The 19,693-nt window shown below is 38.8% G+C and overlaps 2 protein-coding genes across 4 annotated transcripts in view; both read right to left on the bottom strand.

Annotated features, from left to right (window-relative positions):
- The window catches only part of aqr (aquarius intron-binding spliceosomal factor), a 39,562-nt gene extending 26,146 nt beyond the window's left edge, over positions 1–13,416 (bottom strand). The window contains exons 1-15 of one of the 2 annotated variants that reach the window (XM_026934158.3): positions 13,277–13,416; positions 12,895–12,992; positions 10,971–11,027; positions 10,518–10,558; positions 10,349–10,384; positions 10,123–10,243; positions 8,746–8,886; positions 8,429–8,497; positions 7,899–7,999; positions 7,718–7,794; positions 6,403–6,467; positions 4,857–4,973; positions 4,568–4,681; positions 4,011–4,114; positions 2,307–2,409 (exon numbers count right to left, since the gene is read on the bottom strand). In XM_026934158.3, coding sequence (XP_026789959.2) covers positions 2,307–2,409; positions 4,011–4,114; positions 4,568–4,681; positions 4,857–4,973; positions 6,403–6,467; positions 7,718–7,794; positions 7,899–7,999; positions 8,429–8,497; positions 8,746–8,886; positions 10,123–10,243; positions 10,349–10,384; positions 10,518–10,558; positions 10,971–11,027; positions 12,895–12,969 — 1,221 coding nt within the window. In that variant the 5' untranslated portion in view covers positions 12,970–12,992; positions 13,277–13,416. The remainder of the gene's footprint in view (positions 1–2,306; positions 2,410–4,010; positions 4,115–4,567; positions 4,682–4,856; positions 4,974–6,402; positions 6,468–7,717; positions 7,795–7,898; positions 8,000–8,428; positions 8,498–8,745; positions 8,887–10,122; positions 10,244–10,348; positions 10,385–10,517; positions 10,559–10,970; positions 11,028–12,894; positions 12,993–13,276) is intronic. The other variant, XM_026934157.3, reaches the window with a different exon arrangement.
- Positions 13,417–16,176: 2,760 nt separating this feature from the next.
- Positions 16,177–19,693, bottom strand: part of dph6 (diphthamine biosynthesis 6) — a 79,703-nt gene continuing 76,186 nt past the window's right edge. Inside the window, exon 15 of one of the 2 annotated variants that reach the window (XM_026934081.3) lies at positions 16,177–19,257. In XM_026934081.3, coding sequence (XP_026789882.2) covers positions 19,139–19,257 — 119 coding nt within the window. In that variant the 3' untranslated portion in view covers positions 16,177–19,138. The remainder of the gene's footprint in view (positions 19,258–19,693) is intronic. The other variant, XM_026934080.3, reaches the window with a different exon arrangement.

Below are 19,693 nucleotides of genomic sequence, written 5' to 3'. Positions count from 1 at the left end.
GTGACTGATCTTATTCACAAGAGAACAGCGGAGACGGCTAGCTGATCACACCTGGTATGTCCATCTCAAATGCATCTTCAGTGAGCACTTGTGATGTCAGGGGTTGTGAAATCTGCCAAAAGCAACCCCCAAAATACTAATATATAGCTAATCTCAATCCTCGAACTCAAACAAAATGTACTGTACATTTAGCTGCTGGACACCATTTTCTAATTAAAACAATGCTGATTAAATGACAATTTATGTACCTTCAACGAAAAAGAGAAAGTGGGTTTTAACCAAAAGAGACACAAATTTAGTCAGGAACAGGAGACTCTGTATTGTAGCTATTCATTTTGTGTTTCTAAAGCACAAACAACAGATTTTCAAGCTTATGTCTAGAAAACTGTTTATTGTGCAATTTCTGACTATTTGACTCATTGGCTTCAATAGCAACACTACCCAACTCTGTAATAACATTTCCTTTAACACTGCCATCCAGTGGCTGAATATTCACTGCAAAACTCAAAATCTACCCTTTCCAAACCTAAAATTCTAACCCAAAATAATGCAAACACCATCATACATATAATTAATGAAGCAGTATTAACATGGCGTTGCTTTAGGTTTTGAAATAGTCTCATATTATTATTTATACTGTCATAAATGAAGAATAGTAAGTGAGAACAGGTAGAGTAATTCACTGACACGTATACATTTATACACTAATGACCACAGCTCTGAACAGCACATACAATATGCATGCATTAATATACACAACAGTGTGGATGAACAGCTCAAAAGTAGCTCAATTCTGTGGGAAAATTGTGAACCTGGCAACCTGGCAAGAACCTCTGTGTTCTTTTGATGTTAGTGACACATCAAAACGCAATGCTCTTCATTATAAATGTGCAAATGGTCTGAGTGATTAGACCTCAAGATGCATTTGACCCCTTTCACACCTGTATTTAGCGCCATTCAATCGTGATACGATCACCCAAGACAGATGTTAATACCGAGTGTAAGGCTTCAGTGCGGCTGTTTTAGATTAATGCCTGAATAACCATCTAAAAACCATCAAGATGTGACCTAAAAGGCAGATGCATGGCAGAATTATGAGCGTCCTTCTCTGCAGTTTGGTGACGTATGGAAATAAACATTCACCTAGGTGACAGTGATTTCTATGGTAATTCAGGAATGGTACATTCTGTCTCAGACAGAAAGGTGCAGTGTGTACGTGTCTTCCCCCACCCAGCCTGCGAAATGAAAAAGTGTGTGAAGAAAAGTGAGAAATATGGAAGTGTGAAGCTGCCTGCTGAGCGTCAGGTAAAGATACCCAGACATCAGGCTTCTCCATTTCTCATCTGTACACTGTGCTTAAAAAAAAATGAAAACAGCAGCAGTGTAATAATGCTCTAAATGACAACCTAATACTGATATCCATAAGCACTTACAGGGAATAGGATCCAATTTATCCTAAAGTAATTTGGTTGTGTGGAAGTAACACTTTAAAAAAAATGGTTGACACAAAACAAACAACAAAAACTGCATATATAAATCTATATATATGCTGCGTTAATACTAGCAAGTTTTTCTTGAAATTAAAACACTTCGAAAGCCATGAACAAAAGCCGTATGACAATCACATAACAACCATTTGCTGCTTGTGCCAGTCAGCGCTTCCCCTTTGTATACAATGAAATGAACTAATTTATCTGAGAATAATGTGTAGGAAGCGTATCCTTTTAAAGCTTAATGGTGTACTTTATCACATGCATGACCTGCAGTACACACATAACAAAGGCCTCTTCTTTGAGATTTGAATTGCCGGGGGCAACACAGGCCACTTAAATTAGTGGACTGACATTGGCTCCAACAATACAGCGAGTTAATTATGGCAAAGTGTCTCCTGAACCTCTGGAGGACAGCTAGAGAGCGTAATTATGGGCAAAGCAGGACGGAGGTGCTGTGCTGATGACCTCAGTGAAAAGGGCTTCTTATGTGAGTGTGTGAAGAGCTGGAGAAGAAGTTTAGGGGGCAATCAGAAAAGGCCTGGGAGAAACATCCGGCCATTTCCAGCCACTCTCCACACAGAGCATTTAGTGGCCAATTCATCCAAGAACATCAAACTCTAATTGGATTTTAAAAATGAGGAGCCAAAAAAGAGAGCTTAATCTGCATTTCAAGGTCAACATCATCAATTAATTTCAGCATGTACATAAAAAAAACCCTATTATCACACTATTATGCTGATTTTGTGAGTCAGCAAATGACAGTTTATGTTAAATTAATTAAAACTAAATTAAATAAAATGATTTCAAACCTACCAGTAGCTCTAAAAGCATCTCTTTGTCATAGGATGTGTCTTTTCCTTCTGGAAGCTCAGGTAAAAGGCACAGATACGACGCCACCTGGTGAAGGGTATTGGGACTGCAGGAAATCAGAGAGAAGACAAACACTTACAGAATCAAATCAGAGTAAACCTTACACAAGGAAATATACCACTGTCACACTTGCAAGATCAAAAGAAAAGTTTATGAATAAATAGGCTTTGGAGAATTAACCTGCAGCTGTCTTGTAAGTCTTTCAGTCTTATTAGCAGTAATGGGTAACAGCACTACGTTTGGTAAACAGATATAACATTTGAATTGGGAATGGATGGATGATCATTTATGCCATCATGTGATCACTCTATAAAAATGTAAACTATTCTGAAAATAATGAAAGGAAAAGGGAATGAGAGATAATGCTATGCTTTGAGCTTAGGCGAGTCTCTTTCACCAAAGGAAAAAGAAACATCTCAGAAACACAACCTCTCTAACACTGATCCCTCTTTTTCTCTCCTTCACCTGCATGCACACACACCGTCAAGAGATAGCAGGCTTCACGGTGTGGCAGTGTTATTACGGTCTGACAAACGCAGCTGTTTAAAGAGTTTATTGTCAGGCTCCCACAAATCGATTAAATTAATGAGGCATGGCTTCCCATCTCGTTGCAATGAGCCCGTGTTCAACGACCCGAGTCCTGTCACTTAGCAAGCCAGTAAACAGCTGTAATTCTCAATGCAACATGGCTGTTTAACTCTCTGATCGAATACGATACAGGGATAGGTGCAAGGCTGCAAACAATGTTGCTTATAATATGTGGCATATACTTCCATAGGGTTCTTTCCATCTTCCATAAGGTAAAGACGTGCCCCATATTCTGAAAGTGTAGTCTGATAAAAATATGTGTGTTTGCTCAAAGGGAAAAAGGTCTGTGTGCTTCAGCAGAATCTGGATTTTCTGAGATGCATTTTCAAAGCACGGATATCTAGAATCGACCGTATGACCCCTCTCTTTTTGGGAATTACAAAAATAAATAAATAAATAAAAGTAGAAGCTGCACTGACTCTCAATGAGAGGTAGTGCACTTAAAGTTCTCTTGTCTATCAGCGAGAATATTTTCTCTCAAAAGACATGAGCTCACTCGTCCTGAGCCAGTGAAAATAGTATTCCCTTGAAACATGATGGCGTGCCAGTGAATTGAAGTCTGTACCTCTTGTCTGTCGTTCTCAATACCTGCTCTGACTAGCAACTAAGGATACTAGCCAAAGGCTTGCTAGCTTTCTGACTCAAGGCTGTCATTTGATGCTGGTTGAATACACTTTTTGGAGGCAGATGTAAACAGTATCTCTCGAGGAAACCTCTCCTATGGCGAAGGAAAGCTTTAGCACCACCAAGGTAGGTTCACGCACGCGAATCGAGCTGTTAGCTCATGGACTGTTAACAATGGACTGTTTATCTAAGCCCCAGAGCAGCCATGTACCGAGGGAGAGCATTCTATCTAAACCAAGTCGAGGTATTTGAATGAAATGATAATGGTGTGTTGGCAGTTGGTGCACTGACTGACAGGAAATACTACAACATTAAAAATCTTTCAGTGGAGCATAAAGACTGCTAAGACTGTTCTTGAAATTGTTGCTGCACTAAAAATTACTATTTAAAAAAAAAGAAAGAAAAAAAGGAAAAAACAAAAATCACTTTTCTTACCCAAGATGACCAAACTGTTTGGTGAGCGACTCCCGAGTGTCCACAGCTGCTACGTTAGAGAGTGCAAAATCCTGCAACTCAGGAAAGTGTGCGAAAGCAGCTCTCTGTAAAAGAATCATGCAACTTGATGTGATATAACATTTATAATATGTATGTAAAACAGCATGAGCCAGTAGTAATTAACTACACAAGGCAACCCCAATCTAGTCCTAAATCTGAGAGCAGAACACTGACTGATGTTTGTCTGAAGCAGGTACAGGGAGAATACGCTATCAAAGCCCAGGATATGCAAACCACCCTTTTTAAATATTGCTAATTAAAATTAGCAACAGTAAACAGGCCATTATGCATTATGCAAGGCATAATGATTAAGCGTGCTCTCAGTATGTCTTAGAAAGTTTTTAGGAAGACAAATGATATAGCATGAAATGTAGAACACTTAACACTCAAAAGCCACCAAGCTTATTTAAGATGATTCACAGTGTTCTCAAACGTGCCTTTTTAATGTAGACAGGTACGTCGAGCAGAGGTTTTGCAATAATAAGTGCATTATTTACCTGCAGTGAAGTTATCCGGTCATAGTGAAGAGTGGTCATCTCTTTCTGTGTGAGGGCGTTGCCAGTTTGGTCATTGATCTCAAAGCCTGTGTAGAACTTCAACATGTCCAGCAGCTACATGAAAGCAAACACCATTATAGCACAGCTGACCAGTTCATCCTAAAGTCATAGCATGAGCTCTGAACAACTGAGCCATTTATAATTGATAATGACAAAAAGGACTAAGATTTAAAATATGTGAATTGCACCGTATGTATACACAAACACTACTAAGGCAGTAAGTTTTAACCTGGCGGAAAAGGTGACCCTCTTTCTCCTGCTGTGTGAGACTGGACAGGTGGCAGTGGACCACCAGGTGAGAGTCGTCCAGCACGGTGTTGAACCAACGGCGTGTTGGGAGAAGAGCCTGCCAAAAACAATGGAGGTTTAAGTGCTCATGAAAACCAATTCTTAAAACAACTAGGCACTTTCATAACACCCCATACAATAACTACCACTGAAGAAGCTAAAAACATTACCAGCTATAGTGTAGCTGTACATATAAATACACACACTCATATGGTAAAATATGCCATAACTTTTGTTTATGATATTTAACTCAAATTATTTCACATCCATCACAGTGCAGCAGAGTCTACGTGACAAGTTTACATTTTATCAGACTTCTCAAACTCCAGTCACGAAAAGTTGAAATGATACACACTTCAGCTTGCTCCTCATCAGCTATCACCTTGAATTAGATGTGCTAGAGCAGGATGTGCAGCACTCTAATCCTCTAGGATTTAAGTTTAAGAGCCTTGCTTTTGGACTGAGATTGAAACAAAACAAAGTGAAGGCAGAGCAAATAAGGACTGAGCAACTCAAAACTGCCAAATTTCTCCAAGACTGGCCATTCCCAAGGACTGCTCTAGTGGTAATATCCCAGAGCTTCATGACTCAAATCCTATAAGCAATACATTAGAATAGTGAACCAAAATAAGGAGAAATAAAACAGACCCAGCCGCATCAGGACATAACAGTGACCTGAGGCCACTCTTTAAATAAATAAATAAATAAAAACTATCCGAAGGCGCTGGTGCTGGGAATGGATACACTACACGTTAGTTTTCAGCACACTGTAGGGAACTTAAAATGGGTTTTAAGGAACTTTTGAGGGTTCTGGAACCATCTTGAACAAGAACTTCACAGTTCCAAGACTCCTGATTTGCTTTTCCACTGTAGGCACCATGGCAATTACATAAAATTACAAAAGTGACCAAAATTGTGCGACATATGACAGCAAGAATGAAGGAAGCTGAGGCTGAAGTTGTGTTGTCCCCTTTTTTTTTTTTGCTTTGTTGCGCAGGTAGGTGAACATTAACATAGCTTTTGAACCAGCTGCACACACACAGTGTATCTTCATGCATATAGTGTTTTTTTAAATCACGTTTGCTGTTAGCAAAATGTCAGTAAAGAATATAAAATATATTTTTGACTTAGTGTGAGAAAAGTTGTTCCACACGTACATGAATAGTGAAGTTTTAATAGTCATTTTAGTTTTTATTTGTTTTTTTTGTTTTTTTTAAATTGCAGGTAAGATGGTCAGTGATTCCAGGAAGCTTGGTCAGTTGGCCAGTTCAACAAGCTTACCAGTTCCTGTAGTTCAAATAGTTCAAAATTATCCCCCAAAATTATATTATTATATAATTATTATAAAATTGGCCCCAATTATCCGACAACCTCATTCATATCTGATTCTTCATGCATATAATGTCATGCTTATACAGTTGCAGCAATAGCATTAATAAAGCTTCTCCTACAGCTCCATCAGCCTGTCGCCATAACAACCATCTTACCTCCAAGTCAATCATGAGCTCGATGAATCTCTCACAGTAGTGCACCTTCTCCATGGAGATTGTGCCTATAACAGGAAAGGGAAAAACTGAGTCAGGGAGTACAAATAACACAGTATGGATGGTGGGAGAGCCCTGAAGACACAGATGAGTGTATTGCACAGCCAGCAACTCCATACAGAGCAGAGAGACAGTGTCTGACAGGGAGGATTAAGAGTGTATAAGCATGCACTGGGCACAGCAGTGTGTCTCCATCTCGCATACCACACTGTCTGTCCTGTTGTGTCGACTTGAATTAGGCAGCCAGAGAAAGCCAGCTGCGCCACCTTCACCACAAAATGCTTAGAGGATGGAGAAAGATTTGAGGGGGATGAAAAGAAGCTCCACTCGAAAGGAATGAAGAAATCGGAGGAGCCACAATGTATAAACCAGACACGCAGTTACACATGGAAGGTTATCATAATACTTCAATAAGAAGCATGGTTAATCTTAATTTGAATATCCATGGAAATCTACTCAGTGTAGTACTTGGAAATCAAACAAAGCATTTTATGATTTTTTTCCACACAATCCGTTAAATCCAAATCTGGTTAAGTCTATCAGTGATCAAGGAAAAAACAGCACTAGGAGTCGACAAAGCATGGGCACACAGAACAGGCAGATTTTGTGTCTGGGATATTAGTGTTTTATTCGTAGTTACACAGAGATAGGTTCAGTGACTATAGAAAGGGAAAGAAGTAGTCCGTTTTTGACTTTCGCAAAACAGAAGTTTTCATGGTATGCAGCTATGTTTAAATGTAATGTGTTTCGCAGTGGTGTGACGCACCTCCATGCTATAACTATAGCGCCTGCTACTCTTTCTGAATCTCACCGCCTGCTACACTGTACACATCAGCTGAGGTGAGAGCTGCTGGTCAGTAGAATGATTTTAACTAGGTGGCTTAATTAGGGTAGATGGATGACAGAAGACCTTTTGAGAATCAGGAACATGCAGGTATGTGGAAAAACTGAAGAAGTAAAAGCAAAATAAAGTTCAGCACAAAGCCGATATCTTCGTAAACTAGTTCATATGCCTTAGTTTATATTAATGCACTTGCCATACATACATACACTACAACTTTTCTTAACTTTCTAGTCAAATAGGCTTGTGGGCAACCAAAACATGGGACTAGGCAGCACCCTGGAGATTTTACCTGCCCAGTGGGCTCAGCAATGGATTTGTCCTATGTTTATCCCTGACTCTACATCACGAGTTGTCTGCTGACCAAAACAGAGTTTGCTGTGGAAAAGCCGGCAGGATAAGAACCAGAACACTTACCTGATGCTGGGATGGACATCAGCACACTAAGGAACTTCTTTATGAGTGCTGAGAGAAAGGTCCGTTCCCTTCTGGCTCTGCCAAAGTAAAGTTGTGTGATGAGCACTGCATTTCACTAGAACTTTAGCTGTGTTTGTTAATAGAAGACAATTTGAAATTAAGATGAAGAGAAGCTTCGTACTGTTCAGCACTCTTTGGATCCATTTTTTCATAGTTCTTCTTTATAAGATTCCAGAACTTCTGCAGCTTGGGGACTTTTTTCAGTTCATGCTGGAGTCGTGACTGTAAAATATTTATTTTATTAAAGTTGAAAAATATCTACGACACTGTCTGAATCAAAAACAGAAAGTACTGATGCACTACAAATAAGTTACAATAATCACCAGGGTGCATAACAAGTTTTTATGTAAATGTCTACAATATTTACACTTAATTGACACTTTTGAAATGTCTATATATATATATATATATATATATATATATATATATATATATATATATATATATATATATATATATATATAAATGAGGTGTATGTTTTTAATGAATGAAGTGATCATATGACTATTTTGGAAAATGATTAAATAGAAGAGCTGTTTATGCATTTGTGAATATTTTCTTCTGTAAAAAGCAGAGGTCATTGCATGTTTGATGATCGGGAACACACTGCTATTTATGTAAGAATCATGAGTGTTGTGCTGCAGTGCTCACCGGCAGGAGGCACATCCACATGGGCAGAGAAATGAGCTGCTGCACCTGTTCTCGGATTATATCAACCTCCTGAGACAAGAAATACACCCATCAGAATTGGGCAAAAACACACACTCCTCTCAAAATACAAAGATTCGCAATGTTAACAGTTCATAGTGTCATTACAACTTTCAAATGTTTCATTAGTTTTCAATGGCTTGATTGTTACTATTACACTGTAGCACGACACTGCCATCTAGTGGACATCTCAAAAAAAAATTGTTTTATGTACTGTACTGTACGCAGTTACATTATTTTGAAAAGGTACTGAAACAAACCAGACTGTTGAAGCAGTGATCAAGGAAGAGCAGCAGAACTGTCTGTTCCCGTAGCGACAGGCCGAGCTCTTCTCCGGTTAGACAGGCCTCCATTACACACTTAAAAAAGTAGGGGAAGTGAGTGGGCTTCTTTTTGAAAACCTGACAAGAGAGAAAGAGGGAATGAAGCTGAATAGTGTCCACCCATTTGGTTCTAGAAGTAAAGTTACCATCCATTCTCTTCATACACTAGTAACAAAATTCTTAAATCAAGAGTATGAAGAACTGAACCTGACCAACCAGCTATTATATGAATCATGGTCCTACGATAATTATTTCTATGGAAAAAACTAAGAAAACCACCAAGACTGTACATAATTGGAATTAACTACTGATCCCATAAAATAAATGATGAAAATGATGTCAGTGAATCATAATTTCTCCAAAATTGCTGTTTCTGGATGCATTTTAGTGTACTTACAGTATTTATGGTTTTGTGTACTACCAACACCATGTCTTATATTATATCATTCTAGTCGTTATTCCTTTTCAGCTGTTTTATCCTGGCTCATTTATTACAGTAGCCTGGCAAGCCAAGTCAGAGTGCAGCATTTCACTTCAGACCCCATCACACCAAAAGTTGTCAGAATACTCGATTAAAAAGACAAACGTAGCCAAAATGACATGTGCTATATGTAGAATATGGACACTGATTTATGGATTATGGAAAGTAAAGCAGTTCAGGCTCCCAGAGACATTACACTGTCCCGTGTAACTGATTAAGTGACAGATATTAGAGAGTATAGATTAGATAAGCACTAGTCTGCTGCGAAATTAGCTAGTTCGCAAGTTAGCTAACCAGCCTCCACTGATCAGCAAAAACTCCAACCCTCTAAAACGGAGCAGTCTACACAGGTAATGTGTAATGCACTACACAGGTAATGTGTAATGCACTACACAGGTAATGTGTAATGACTTCCCATTACAGTTTCCATGGTTACAACAGCAACATCACTCACTGGTGGGATTCGCTTTAAGGATTGTGGGTAATGTAGTACCTCAGTGGCACTTCAGCAATTAAAGATGACTTAAAAAAATAAATAAAGTTAAAACCTAGACTGGCCAGCACGTTCTACAGAAGCATATACCATCATTTACCATCCTGTAGCTCATGGCAAGTCAGTCTTCACAGGTTTACACATCATCACTAATGAACCCATTTTCAAAAATGAATTCAATAATACATTTCATACTAACCAAATGTCAAAAAAGAACATTTTACTTCCAGAATCGGACTATTTAGCTCAATACGCATTCAACACAACAGATAAAACATAATGTAAAAGTACACTGGATTAAAAATAATTATTATCCTAAATCCTAGTATTTGGCACTCACCTCCCAAGCAGGAACATTTTCTCTGAACTTCTCATTAACTATACAGCAGATGGACATCAGATAGCTATTACTGGACACCTCCGGGCTGTAGTTAACCCACAGGTAATTCTCAAGGTACTGGCTAATAGACAAACAAATAACAAAGAAATGAATAAAATATGATCTCATTAAACAAAGTCAGATATGCAATTTCAAGTAACATAGAAAAGGCAAATCTAAATCCCACCTAAATTCCAGCAGCATGATTTTTCTGATTGCAAATCTGAAGGAAAAAAAATACAGACACACGGTTTTAATCAAGTTCAAAAACAGATACGACAGAAAAAAGAGAAAGTTTGTATAAAAAAAAAAACACTAAAGGAATATTCAATGCAAATTCCTCGCTGCACACTTACTTTGATTTGAGAATCTCATTTTGATAGACGTCTTCAACGACCTGAAGCAAATACATGTAATAATATTAAAAGGAGATTATTTCACTTTGGACAATTTTATCCTAAAAATACTGTTACAGATGATGAACTGAAATTAAATCCCCATCATCAATAACTCCTTTGCTACTGAGCTATTAAAAGTTTAAGATGATGTGCAACCACTGACAGCAGGTAGTCATAAAGTAAATAAAACTTCAATTTCATACTCAAGCATCATGTTACATCATTCAGAAACTATAGCAATTCTCATAATATATACACTGTGATAGTGATTCAGCATTAGAATGTATCAGTTGGTACAGATGACTGATGTTTATGCTGTTTATCAGTAAGTGATACACAATAAACAGTAATGATTCACATCATGGTAACATGGTGGTTAGCCTTCTTTAACATGAATCATGTGTTGCGTACCTTAGAATCAAACGGTAGTTTATTCTTTGCGTGGGGAGCCCAATATTGATTTGAGAGCTAAAAAACAGAATAGAACAGAAACAAGACAAAAACAACCGCATACATTAATAAATAATCGAATGCAAAATGGATGACATAGAAAATATGTTCTATCACTATAATATCAAAATCAAACACGGACCTACAGCTTTGTAATAAACAGCACGCTACACACTTTCTCATCAGAGTATTTGAAAATAAAAATCTAAATGATTAGTTTATTAAACAGAATATGACCTTAGTCAGTTTATGAGGTGACTTGGTGTGAGTGTATTTTGCAGCACCCATCTGCTGCTATGCAGAATTTGTCAGACCAATTCCACCATGTCCACTGGTGGAACAGACACTATACGACCATCATTTATTAAAGATATCATTTGGGTTGTGGGTTATTTTGAGTAATGGGGCTGCAAAGACGACTACTACATTCACTAGTCGCTGCTGTGGGGATGTTAACTAGTCGGGCTGGTGGAATAAACAGAAGCAAAACAGATGGAACAGAAAGGAGGCTAACTGCACCTTGTTAGCCAATTCTACAATCAACTGCACAGAAAGGACAATACTGGGATTTTTTTTTCTTTTGCTTTAATGGAATGTTATTGCTTTCATATCACTTTGTATGGAGTATAGCGATGTGGAAGGGACTTTTTTTTTTTTTAATCTCACATTCCTGAAGGAATTCTGACCAATCCCACCCACTCGCAAGTTATTTCTGTTGTCCTTTAAAGCTAAATAAAAATCTTTGCACTGTGGTATAGTGAATGACCAGTGATGTGCAGTCTGTGCAGGAGGTTGCACTTCACTGTCCAACCCCACTCAGCTCACAGATGCTGCTGTAGATATAGCATCCTCCATCCAAGGATCTCTAAGGGTGGCTCTGTGGATGGACATGAGCTTCCATGCTGCATGGTCTCAGTTCCAGAATCAGCAATCTCAGCTGAGCCACCAGACCGTCCACACAAGTGCATTTTAAAGAGTTGGTCCTTCCTTAAATAGCGCAATATGACACAAACACTTTGTACATTTATTGTACAGATTTATTTATTTTAGTAATTATGACTGTAGCCTGGGAAAAACAGTGAAGCTGGAAATGCAAATGTGTGGCTGTTACTTGAAATGCGGTTTGAAGTAATCTTTGTTGATTATCAGCATTTAACTGCACTAATAAAATACATACCAATGTCCTCAATCAGGTGTTGCTTTAACTATGGAAAAGCCGATTGGTCGAGTACGTTTTTGAATTGCTGGTCTGCTAGTTAAAAATGAATGAATAGTCATGCAGCCCCTACTCAGTTCATCACTGATACTGGCATTGTAAGTGTGTGTGGTGTGAACGTATCAGAGTGTATGAAAACAGTCCACCACACAAGTATATACAGCCAGCAGTGACCCAGTAATAGAGCACGTACTTGGAAGATGATTAGTACTGTGTGATAACGTGAACTAACATGAGAGGTGTGACTAAAACTGGACAATCATTTAGTATTCAGAGGTTGTGCTGTGTCTGATACACTCCTAACAGCGTAACACACACTGCCATACTGGTGTCACTGCTCTGCAAAAACAGAGCATCCAGATATCATCTGGTCAGGAGTCTGTCCTTTGTTTGTTCTTCTCCACTGATGGAATGGCTGATAATGGCTGTGCACAGTAACAGATGAGTTACAGTCAACAATTATTTAACTACAAACATCACCTACATTGAGGTGTACCTAATAAAATAGCTAATGAGTCTGGAAACCTCCTGTTTAAATATCAGTTGTGGGACAAACAATGTCAATCAATCAATAAGAAGGAAAAAGCCTCGCTTTTTGTCACGTGATCCCATTTACCCAATCAGATTCGGGAGTTTTGGGGCTCTCAGTGCTGGAGAATAAATGCTCACCTGTGTAACATATTCCGCGTTAATCTGATCCACTGACGGCGCTGCCGTCTTCTTCACCCGCGCGTCCTTCTCCATCACTTCTCCACCACTCCACCGACCTGAGGACATTTATTCAGCTAGTCACTAACTCATTAACAAGCCACATCACTGTCCACTTACAAAAAGTGCACATATAAACCCAGTACAGAACTCAGTAAGCACTGAACTGGCTAACGCGGCTACGGCTACAGTTAGCTACCGCTTTCTGAACCGAATAAAGCAGAAGCTAGTTTAGTTTCTCAACGCTAATAACTGCAAAACCTGTTAGGAAATCACCTTTAAACTTGAACTTTTGTTCGTTAATGAAACATTTAGTTCGGTAAAACTTTTAATTGACAAATACCTGTTTCACCAAGACGTCATTAATACGTTGTTAGCTCGCGTGCTAACATGTGTGAGCAAACAACTGCAGGGAAGCTTCCCGCGGTACATTAGCACAGGTCGTCAAAATAAAAGTCACATAATACAGAAACAGGGAGAATTAGCTAATAATAATAATAATAATAATAATAATAAGCTGCACGAGGCTTTTGCAATGTATAATTGTACATTTATGGTGGAATGAATCTTCCCTGGTTATTAAAAAAAAAACAACTACTTACTGTACTTCCTCCTGTCTTTTAGCTTGATAGTATTCTTAGAGCTTTACAGCACACTAGCGACATCTGCTGGTCATATACATCACGGACACCCGGAATAATACCGGCATCTCATTTACTGTGTACGAAGGCCATTTGGGCCTCATCGTATGCCATACATTTACATTTTCATGTAAGAATAGTTTGTGCTAGTCTGAAATGTACAGATCTGACAGTCAAAGCCTTTACATATACACTGATTAAATTGTTAGTTAATTGTTAGTGTATAAATTGGAAAAAATGATCTATCTATCTATCTATGTACAGTAACCATTTTACCCTGTGCACAAGCTGAGAATACACATCAGTTCATCAGAGGGCATGGAGAACTTGGCCAAACCTAATTCATGACAATACTGAGAAGCACAGTTTATCATCTCATCCATGTGGTTTATATATTCCTGAAGCTCCATAAGCTTCTGTTTGTCTTCATTCTAAGCTGCTTAAGGATTCATGTTTATCAGTTGCTCTGTAACTGTTAGGTACTGAACATTTTCACACAACATGCATTGCTTTTCTTCATTCTGTTCCATTTGTACTTCAACTGTACATTTTCTCTTCACATTTTCTTCTTAATTGCATGTTATTATTAATATTAATATAAATATTATGGATTATCCAAACAGTTTAACCACACTGCTGCTCTCATCTGAGCTGTGGATCTCTCCCATTCCTTCAGAGTTCCCCTGGGGTCTTAGTTGACTTGGTTGCCCTCCTTTTACCTTTTGGTGAATGGTCTTCTCCATGTAGAGTTGCATTTTTTAATAATGGATTTAATGGTTCGTTGATTGATAACAGAATCATAGCTGAATGATTGAAACCCTGATTGATACTTTTCCAGAACTTTCCAGAACAGCTGGACCATAAAGTCCTGATTCACAACTGCATACCTTTTAAATTCTGTTGACTCTTTTGAGTCACCAAAGATTAAAAAATATATATTTGACAGATATAAGCAGATTTTCAGTTGATTTGCTCACATTTCTAGATAGAGTTAGTTCTACACAGAGTTATTATTCCACCAACGGTCACAAATGGGAACGTGAACAAGCCCAAATAGACATCCATAGGGGCAGAATTCTTCCTGCCCCATGCTTCCACTGTGAACATTTTCAGTGCAGGAGGAGGAGTGGACACAACAGTTAATTACATGGTTGCCAGATTGGGCTAGTTAAAAAATATTCCTCAGCTCCCAGTATCTTTTTTTATAATATATAATTTGAATTAAATGTAATAAATTTCTCCAAAATGGCAAAGTGTAAGTGGAGTCAGTGTGTCTATTTCTACTGTAAGATTAATATATATAGTAAGATTAGATATTTGCAAAGATTGGGAGAGGGAAAGTGGGATTATGGATTAGATAATATTTGTATATCAGAAATACATGTGAAATACTTATTCCTCATACAAAGCCAGAGAAAAAGAAGAAACCTCTCCATTTTCCAATTCCCACATTTTTGGACTAGTTTCAGCTATTTTGTGTGGTTTTTGAGATGTAACTTCTGGAAATTTTGCTAAAACCCTGGTTAATGATATTACCTCAAACACAGTTGAAGGTATTGTGGTTGCTGGCTGACTGTATGTTGTTGACTCTCAACTGCCTATTATGGGCTTACTCTAAAAAATTCACTAAACAGTAGCTTATAGCATAAGTCGAGTGTGATAACCTCTCAGCTTAATTTTGTTTGAGGCTATGTCAGTATTCATGTCATCCTGCCTACCAAATCAAAGCAAAAGTCGTCTCAAACTGGTTTCATGAACATGACAGTTCAGGGTTCTTCGGCAGCCTTCCCAGTCACCGGGTCTGAATCCAGTAGAGCACCTTTGGGATGTAGTAGAACGGGAGAATCACAGCATGAAAGAGCACCTGAAACGTCTGCAGGAATTGTGCGATGCAGTCATATCACCATGGACCAGAACCTCAAATGAATGTTCCCAACATCTTGTGGAATCCATGCCACGAAAAACTGAGACTGGTTTGAGAGCAAAGGGTACCCAATATTAGTATAGTGTTCCTAATAAAGTGGTCAGTGAGTGTACATGAACTATACATAACGGAATTTCAAAGATCATGGTCCTCGGTTGGGGATATGATGGACAACACCCGCAGACACAGGTGGCCTATTTGAGGATGCCAAATCTCTGTGTCCATACGGCACAGCAGACCTACTTGGGGAGGAAGCTGCCAGGGTGCTCAGACAACCAGAGAAAGCAGCAGAGGAAACCAAAGTGACCATGTCGAGGTCACAAGTACAGCTCTGTGGCCTAGTTGCTGAATCCTGCACAAAGTGGGAATAATCAGCAGAAGATATAAACAGGTGGTGAGGCCGGTCATGGACCAGAGAATCCTGAGCGGCAATGTGTTGACTTGGCCACATGACCAGATCCACATGCATCTGGCCAAAGTCTAAATAACTTCTTTTTTCCATGAAGATGGCTCAAGTTCCTAAAGTAACTGGTATGAACTATATGCACTGGAGATCAAATATAAAGAGGTCTAAGTAATTATGTACATCATCCCTTGTTCTGAATGTCAGAACATAAAGCTCAGTCTTGTCAAATAAGACCTACCCAGGACAGATGATAAAAAAAATACTTCAGTACTGAGATTGTTTGAAATATTTGATTTATTCGGTAGACAGTAAATGTGCTAGAATCAACATCAGAGACGAGCTCTTTATATCTGATATGTTTTACCAGTAACAAATACTGTTATTTCGCTTGGCACTGATTTCTATTATAGCCACATGAGGGCACCATACTCCACTTAATACACCAGTCTGAATACACCACCTCTATTATAACTACCATCCATAAAAGATGAGACAATTATTTAAAAATAATTTCAAGGTAAATGTTCTTCCCTATATGCCTAATGCAGAATTACTGAATAGTTTCCATAATGAAGAAAGCCTATTGAATGCATTACAAGTGTCTTATCATATCTTGCACAATCATTTCTACTGTGTAATAATTGTGGATCATTACTTACAGTGGGCAAAATAATGTTTATCAAAAAAAAAAAAAAGCATGTATTTACATTTGTTACAAAAAATGAATCAGTTGCAAAGAAAGGCAATAATCTCATGTGTAGGCAGATGATGTGCTGACAGAATGATAGGGATGAGACAGCAGATGTGCCATCTCCGCTTGTGTCTCATTGAGTGACAGCCGGTTATTGTAGTTCTGGGTGGCACTGGACTATGCAAATTGTTGTAGAGGTTGTTGACACTGAATGTGCTACATAACAATCACTTTCAGAGCTGCACATTACAATATCTGCCCCAAATGTGCAATATATGCACCTATCTCTACAAAATACAGTCGTAGGTAATAGTGTTGATGGTATATATGCTATATATCAAGTTATCCAAATGTTGGAAATTAGATATAACTTACTATTTATAATAAGTTCAGTGAAGATTAAAAGAAAGAAAAAGAAAAGAAAGAAAAGCAAGGAAGTCACATGGGTGCATGCAAACAGTCATACTGGCAGGTGATGTACATCAGATCCCATCCGGCTATAAATAACAGCACAACACTAGATATTAGTGTGGGATTTTGTGTGGTGTAATTGACAATAGTTTGTTTTCTTGCCCAATTAATTCACCCGCTCAGTTGTTAACAACAACTTTATTGTTAACTTAAATGGAAAACATAAAGAAAAGATCAATAGACGCTAACGTGCAGTCATCTTAGGCAAGAAGAACAGCTGACCAATTGAGCAAATCAATATATTTTCTGATTTTTTGTGAGAAAGAAATGCAATTCAGGAGAAATTGATAATAGCTCTGTTTCAACACACAAACAGATGTGAGTATAGAAGAGCTTACCCTGCAACCCTCTTCTATTAATCGCACCTTAAGAATCAATAGGGGCATAAAGAGATTTAATGTCTCTGGTTGCTTGCCTCTGATTGCCCATTACAGAATAATAACACCTTTCTAACGTGAGGTATATAAAACAAACAATTCCTTCATTCACAAACAGCGCCAGGCTAGAAATCTGAGAGAGAGAGAGAGAGAGAGAGAGAGAGATACAGTTGGCCACAAGGTCCTCACAATGACCCCCCTCATGGCAGTGACAGCTGCTGCTGGGCCTCAGCATAGGACACACTAGATTACTGGAACAACCCATTACAACCCAACACACACCACCACACAAACACCCACTCACTGAGCATGCCCTGCTGCCACATACACACACACTACCACACTATAGTCTCAGAAGTATTTACTGTCATTAGTTAAATGCTTGGTGGTCTGGGAAACAGACCACCAACAGCCGGAAAACGCAAAATTGTGGCCAAAAGAATTAGTTTTTAACATATTTTGACATCTCAATTTAAGAAAACCATAAATATATTTCACCAAAACAACGTGAACAAGTTTTTTTCTTACTTTATTTCAATGTTTTTATCTTGCCTACTCCATCTTCCTGCAAAGATCATGTTGTCCAAGGATCCAGTTTAACAAAAACTGTGGTAAGAACAGTCAGTCTGCCTTAAGATGTCTAAATCCTTGCTAGCTAAGTGTGATTTCCTCACACAGTGTGTGTCACGCTTTGATCAAGTTGTTGGATAGCTGCTTGTCATAGGATTAGCCTAATCAACTCAGTAATCAGATACCATCTGTCAAAATGTCTGCGATGCATCTGCAGCACAGGATGAATGGAATCTTTAAATTCGATTCTCTCTCTTTTCACTTTTGGGGGTAATCAGACTTTAAAATGCCAAAACTTTACTTGTTTGAGGTTGAGATACATGCAAAAGAGATACAAAGTTCAGTTCAGGAAAACTTGGAGTGTTCAGAGCCATACGTAGAAGGAAATGTGAAGGGTTTTCCCAAGCCGCCACACAAATATATTGTTATTCTGTTTGTTTTGGCTTTTTTTTGTGTGTGTGCGTGATTGTGTGTGAAGGATTTGTAATCTCCAAAGGGGTCCATTCAACTCAACCTTGTGAACTTTATTAAAAACATAGCCTACCACCCACAGTTTTATGATTGTCTGGCATGTAGCTGTAGAAGTGTTTGCACATTAATCATTCATGTCAACAAACTGGCTTTATTTTATGTATGGCCAACTATGGATATCATTCTCAATAAAAACAAACTATCTATTCCTACCAATGGCGCCAGCAGAGCAGAGAGCATTGAACAGAGCTGGAGAGATGTGGATAGAGCAGAAGGTCACTTATACTGTGCAATCACATTACCTACTTATCAAGTTCAGCGGGAATTCTAGGGTACATACAATACAATATGCTACTGTTCAGTCTTGGTGATCTTGAGGCTAAGCACCCTGTGTAGTTATTCCACACAGTTTTGGTCCTCTGCTGACGTGTGTTGGTGAATGCATATGTCCATTAAGGTGTTTAGTCAGTTTAGTTTGTTTCAAATGGCCTATTGGTAAGTCAAGGTGACTCGATAAATTCAAGTGTAGCTGATCAACAGGATTCGTCGGCTGAACTATGAAATGCCTTGAGGTTTTGTTAATCCAGTCATTTACCACTGGACACTTGCGAGCTACTACCAGTCCAGCCATAGGCGCGTGGTCCTCGTCCTCCACTATGTGCTGAGCCAGCAGGAGAGGTGAAGGAGAGTGCAGTCCGGCAGCTCCAGCACAGGAACCAGCACCAGCGCTGGCCTTTTCGCACCAAGTCTGCTCTCAAAGCAACCCTGCAGCCCTGAGACACACACACACACACACACACACACACACACCACAAAGATCCAGCATGTCAACCCAAAATGCTCTTATTCAAATTCTACTCACCTCTGGGGCAGGCATGGTCAAACAATAGCTGTCCCATTGGGGCTGCCCTTGAGTGGCAGGCTGCATTTAACCCTTCGACCGGGGAGCCAATAACAGTCCAAGAATTATCCTCAGATCCTCACAGACACAACTAAGCTCCACAAAGACTGTCTCCTCCATCTATTTCTCTTTCCGCACACACCTTCTCACAGAAGTGGTGGAACTTCTTCAAGATTATAGCACCTTTTCTATTCACCTTGACTTCCATTTTTTAATGCAGTGGTGACACGTCCATAGGGGCAGGTGAGACAGAGCCCCACTATATACTATAATGTTAATGTTAATCTTCATAAAGTCCTCAATCACTC

This window comes from Pangasianodon hypophthalmus, chromosome 10, assembly GCF_027358585.1.
Source record: "Pangasianodon hypophthalmus isolate fPanHyp1 chromosome 10, fPanHyp1.pri, whole genome shotgun sequence".
Lineage (NCBI taxonomy): Eukaryota > Metazoa > Chordata > Actinopteri > Siluriformes > Pangasiidae > Pangasianodon > Pangasianodon hypophthalmus.
The sequence above is the reverse complement of the archived record's forward strand: the minus strand, read 5'-3'. Positions and strand labels throughout refer to the sequence as shown.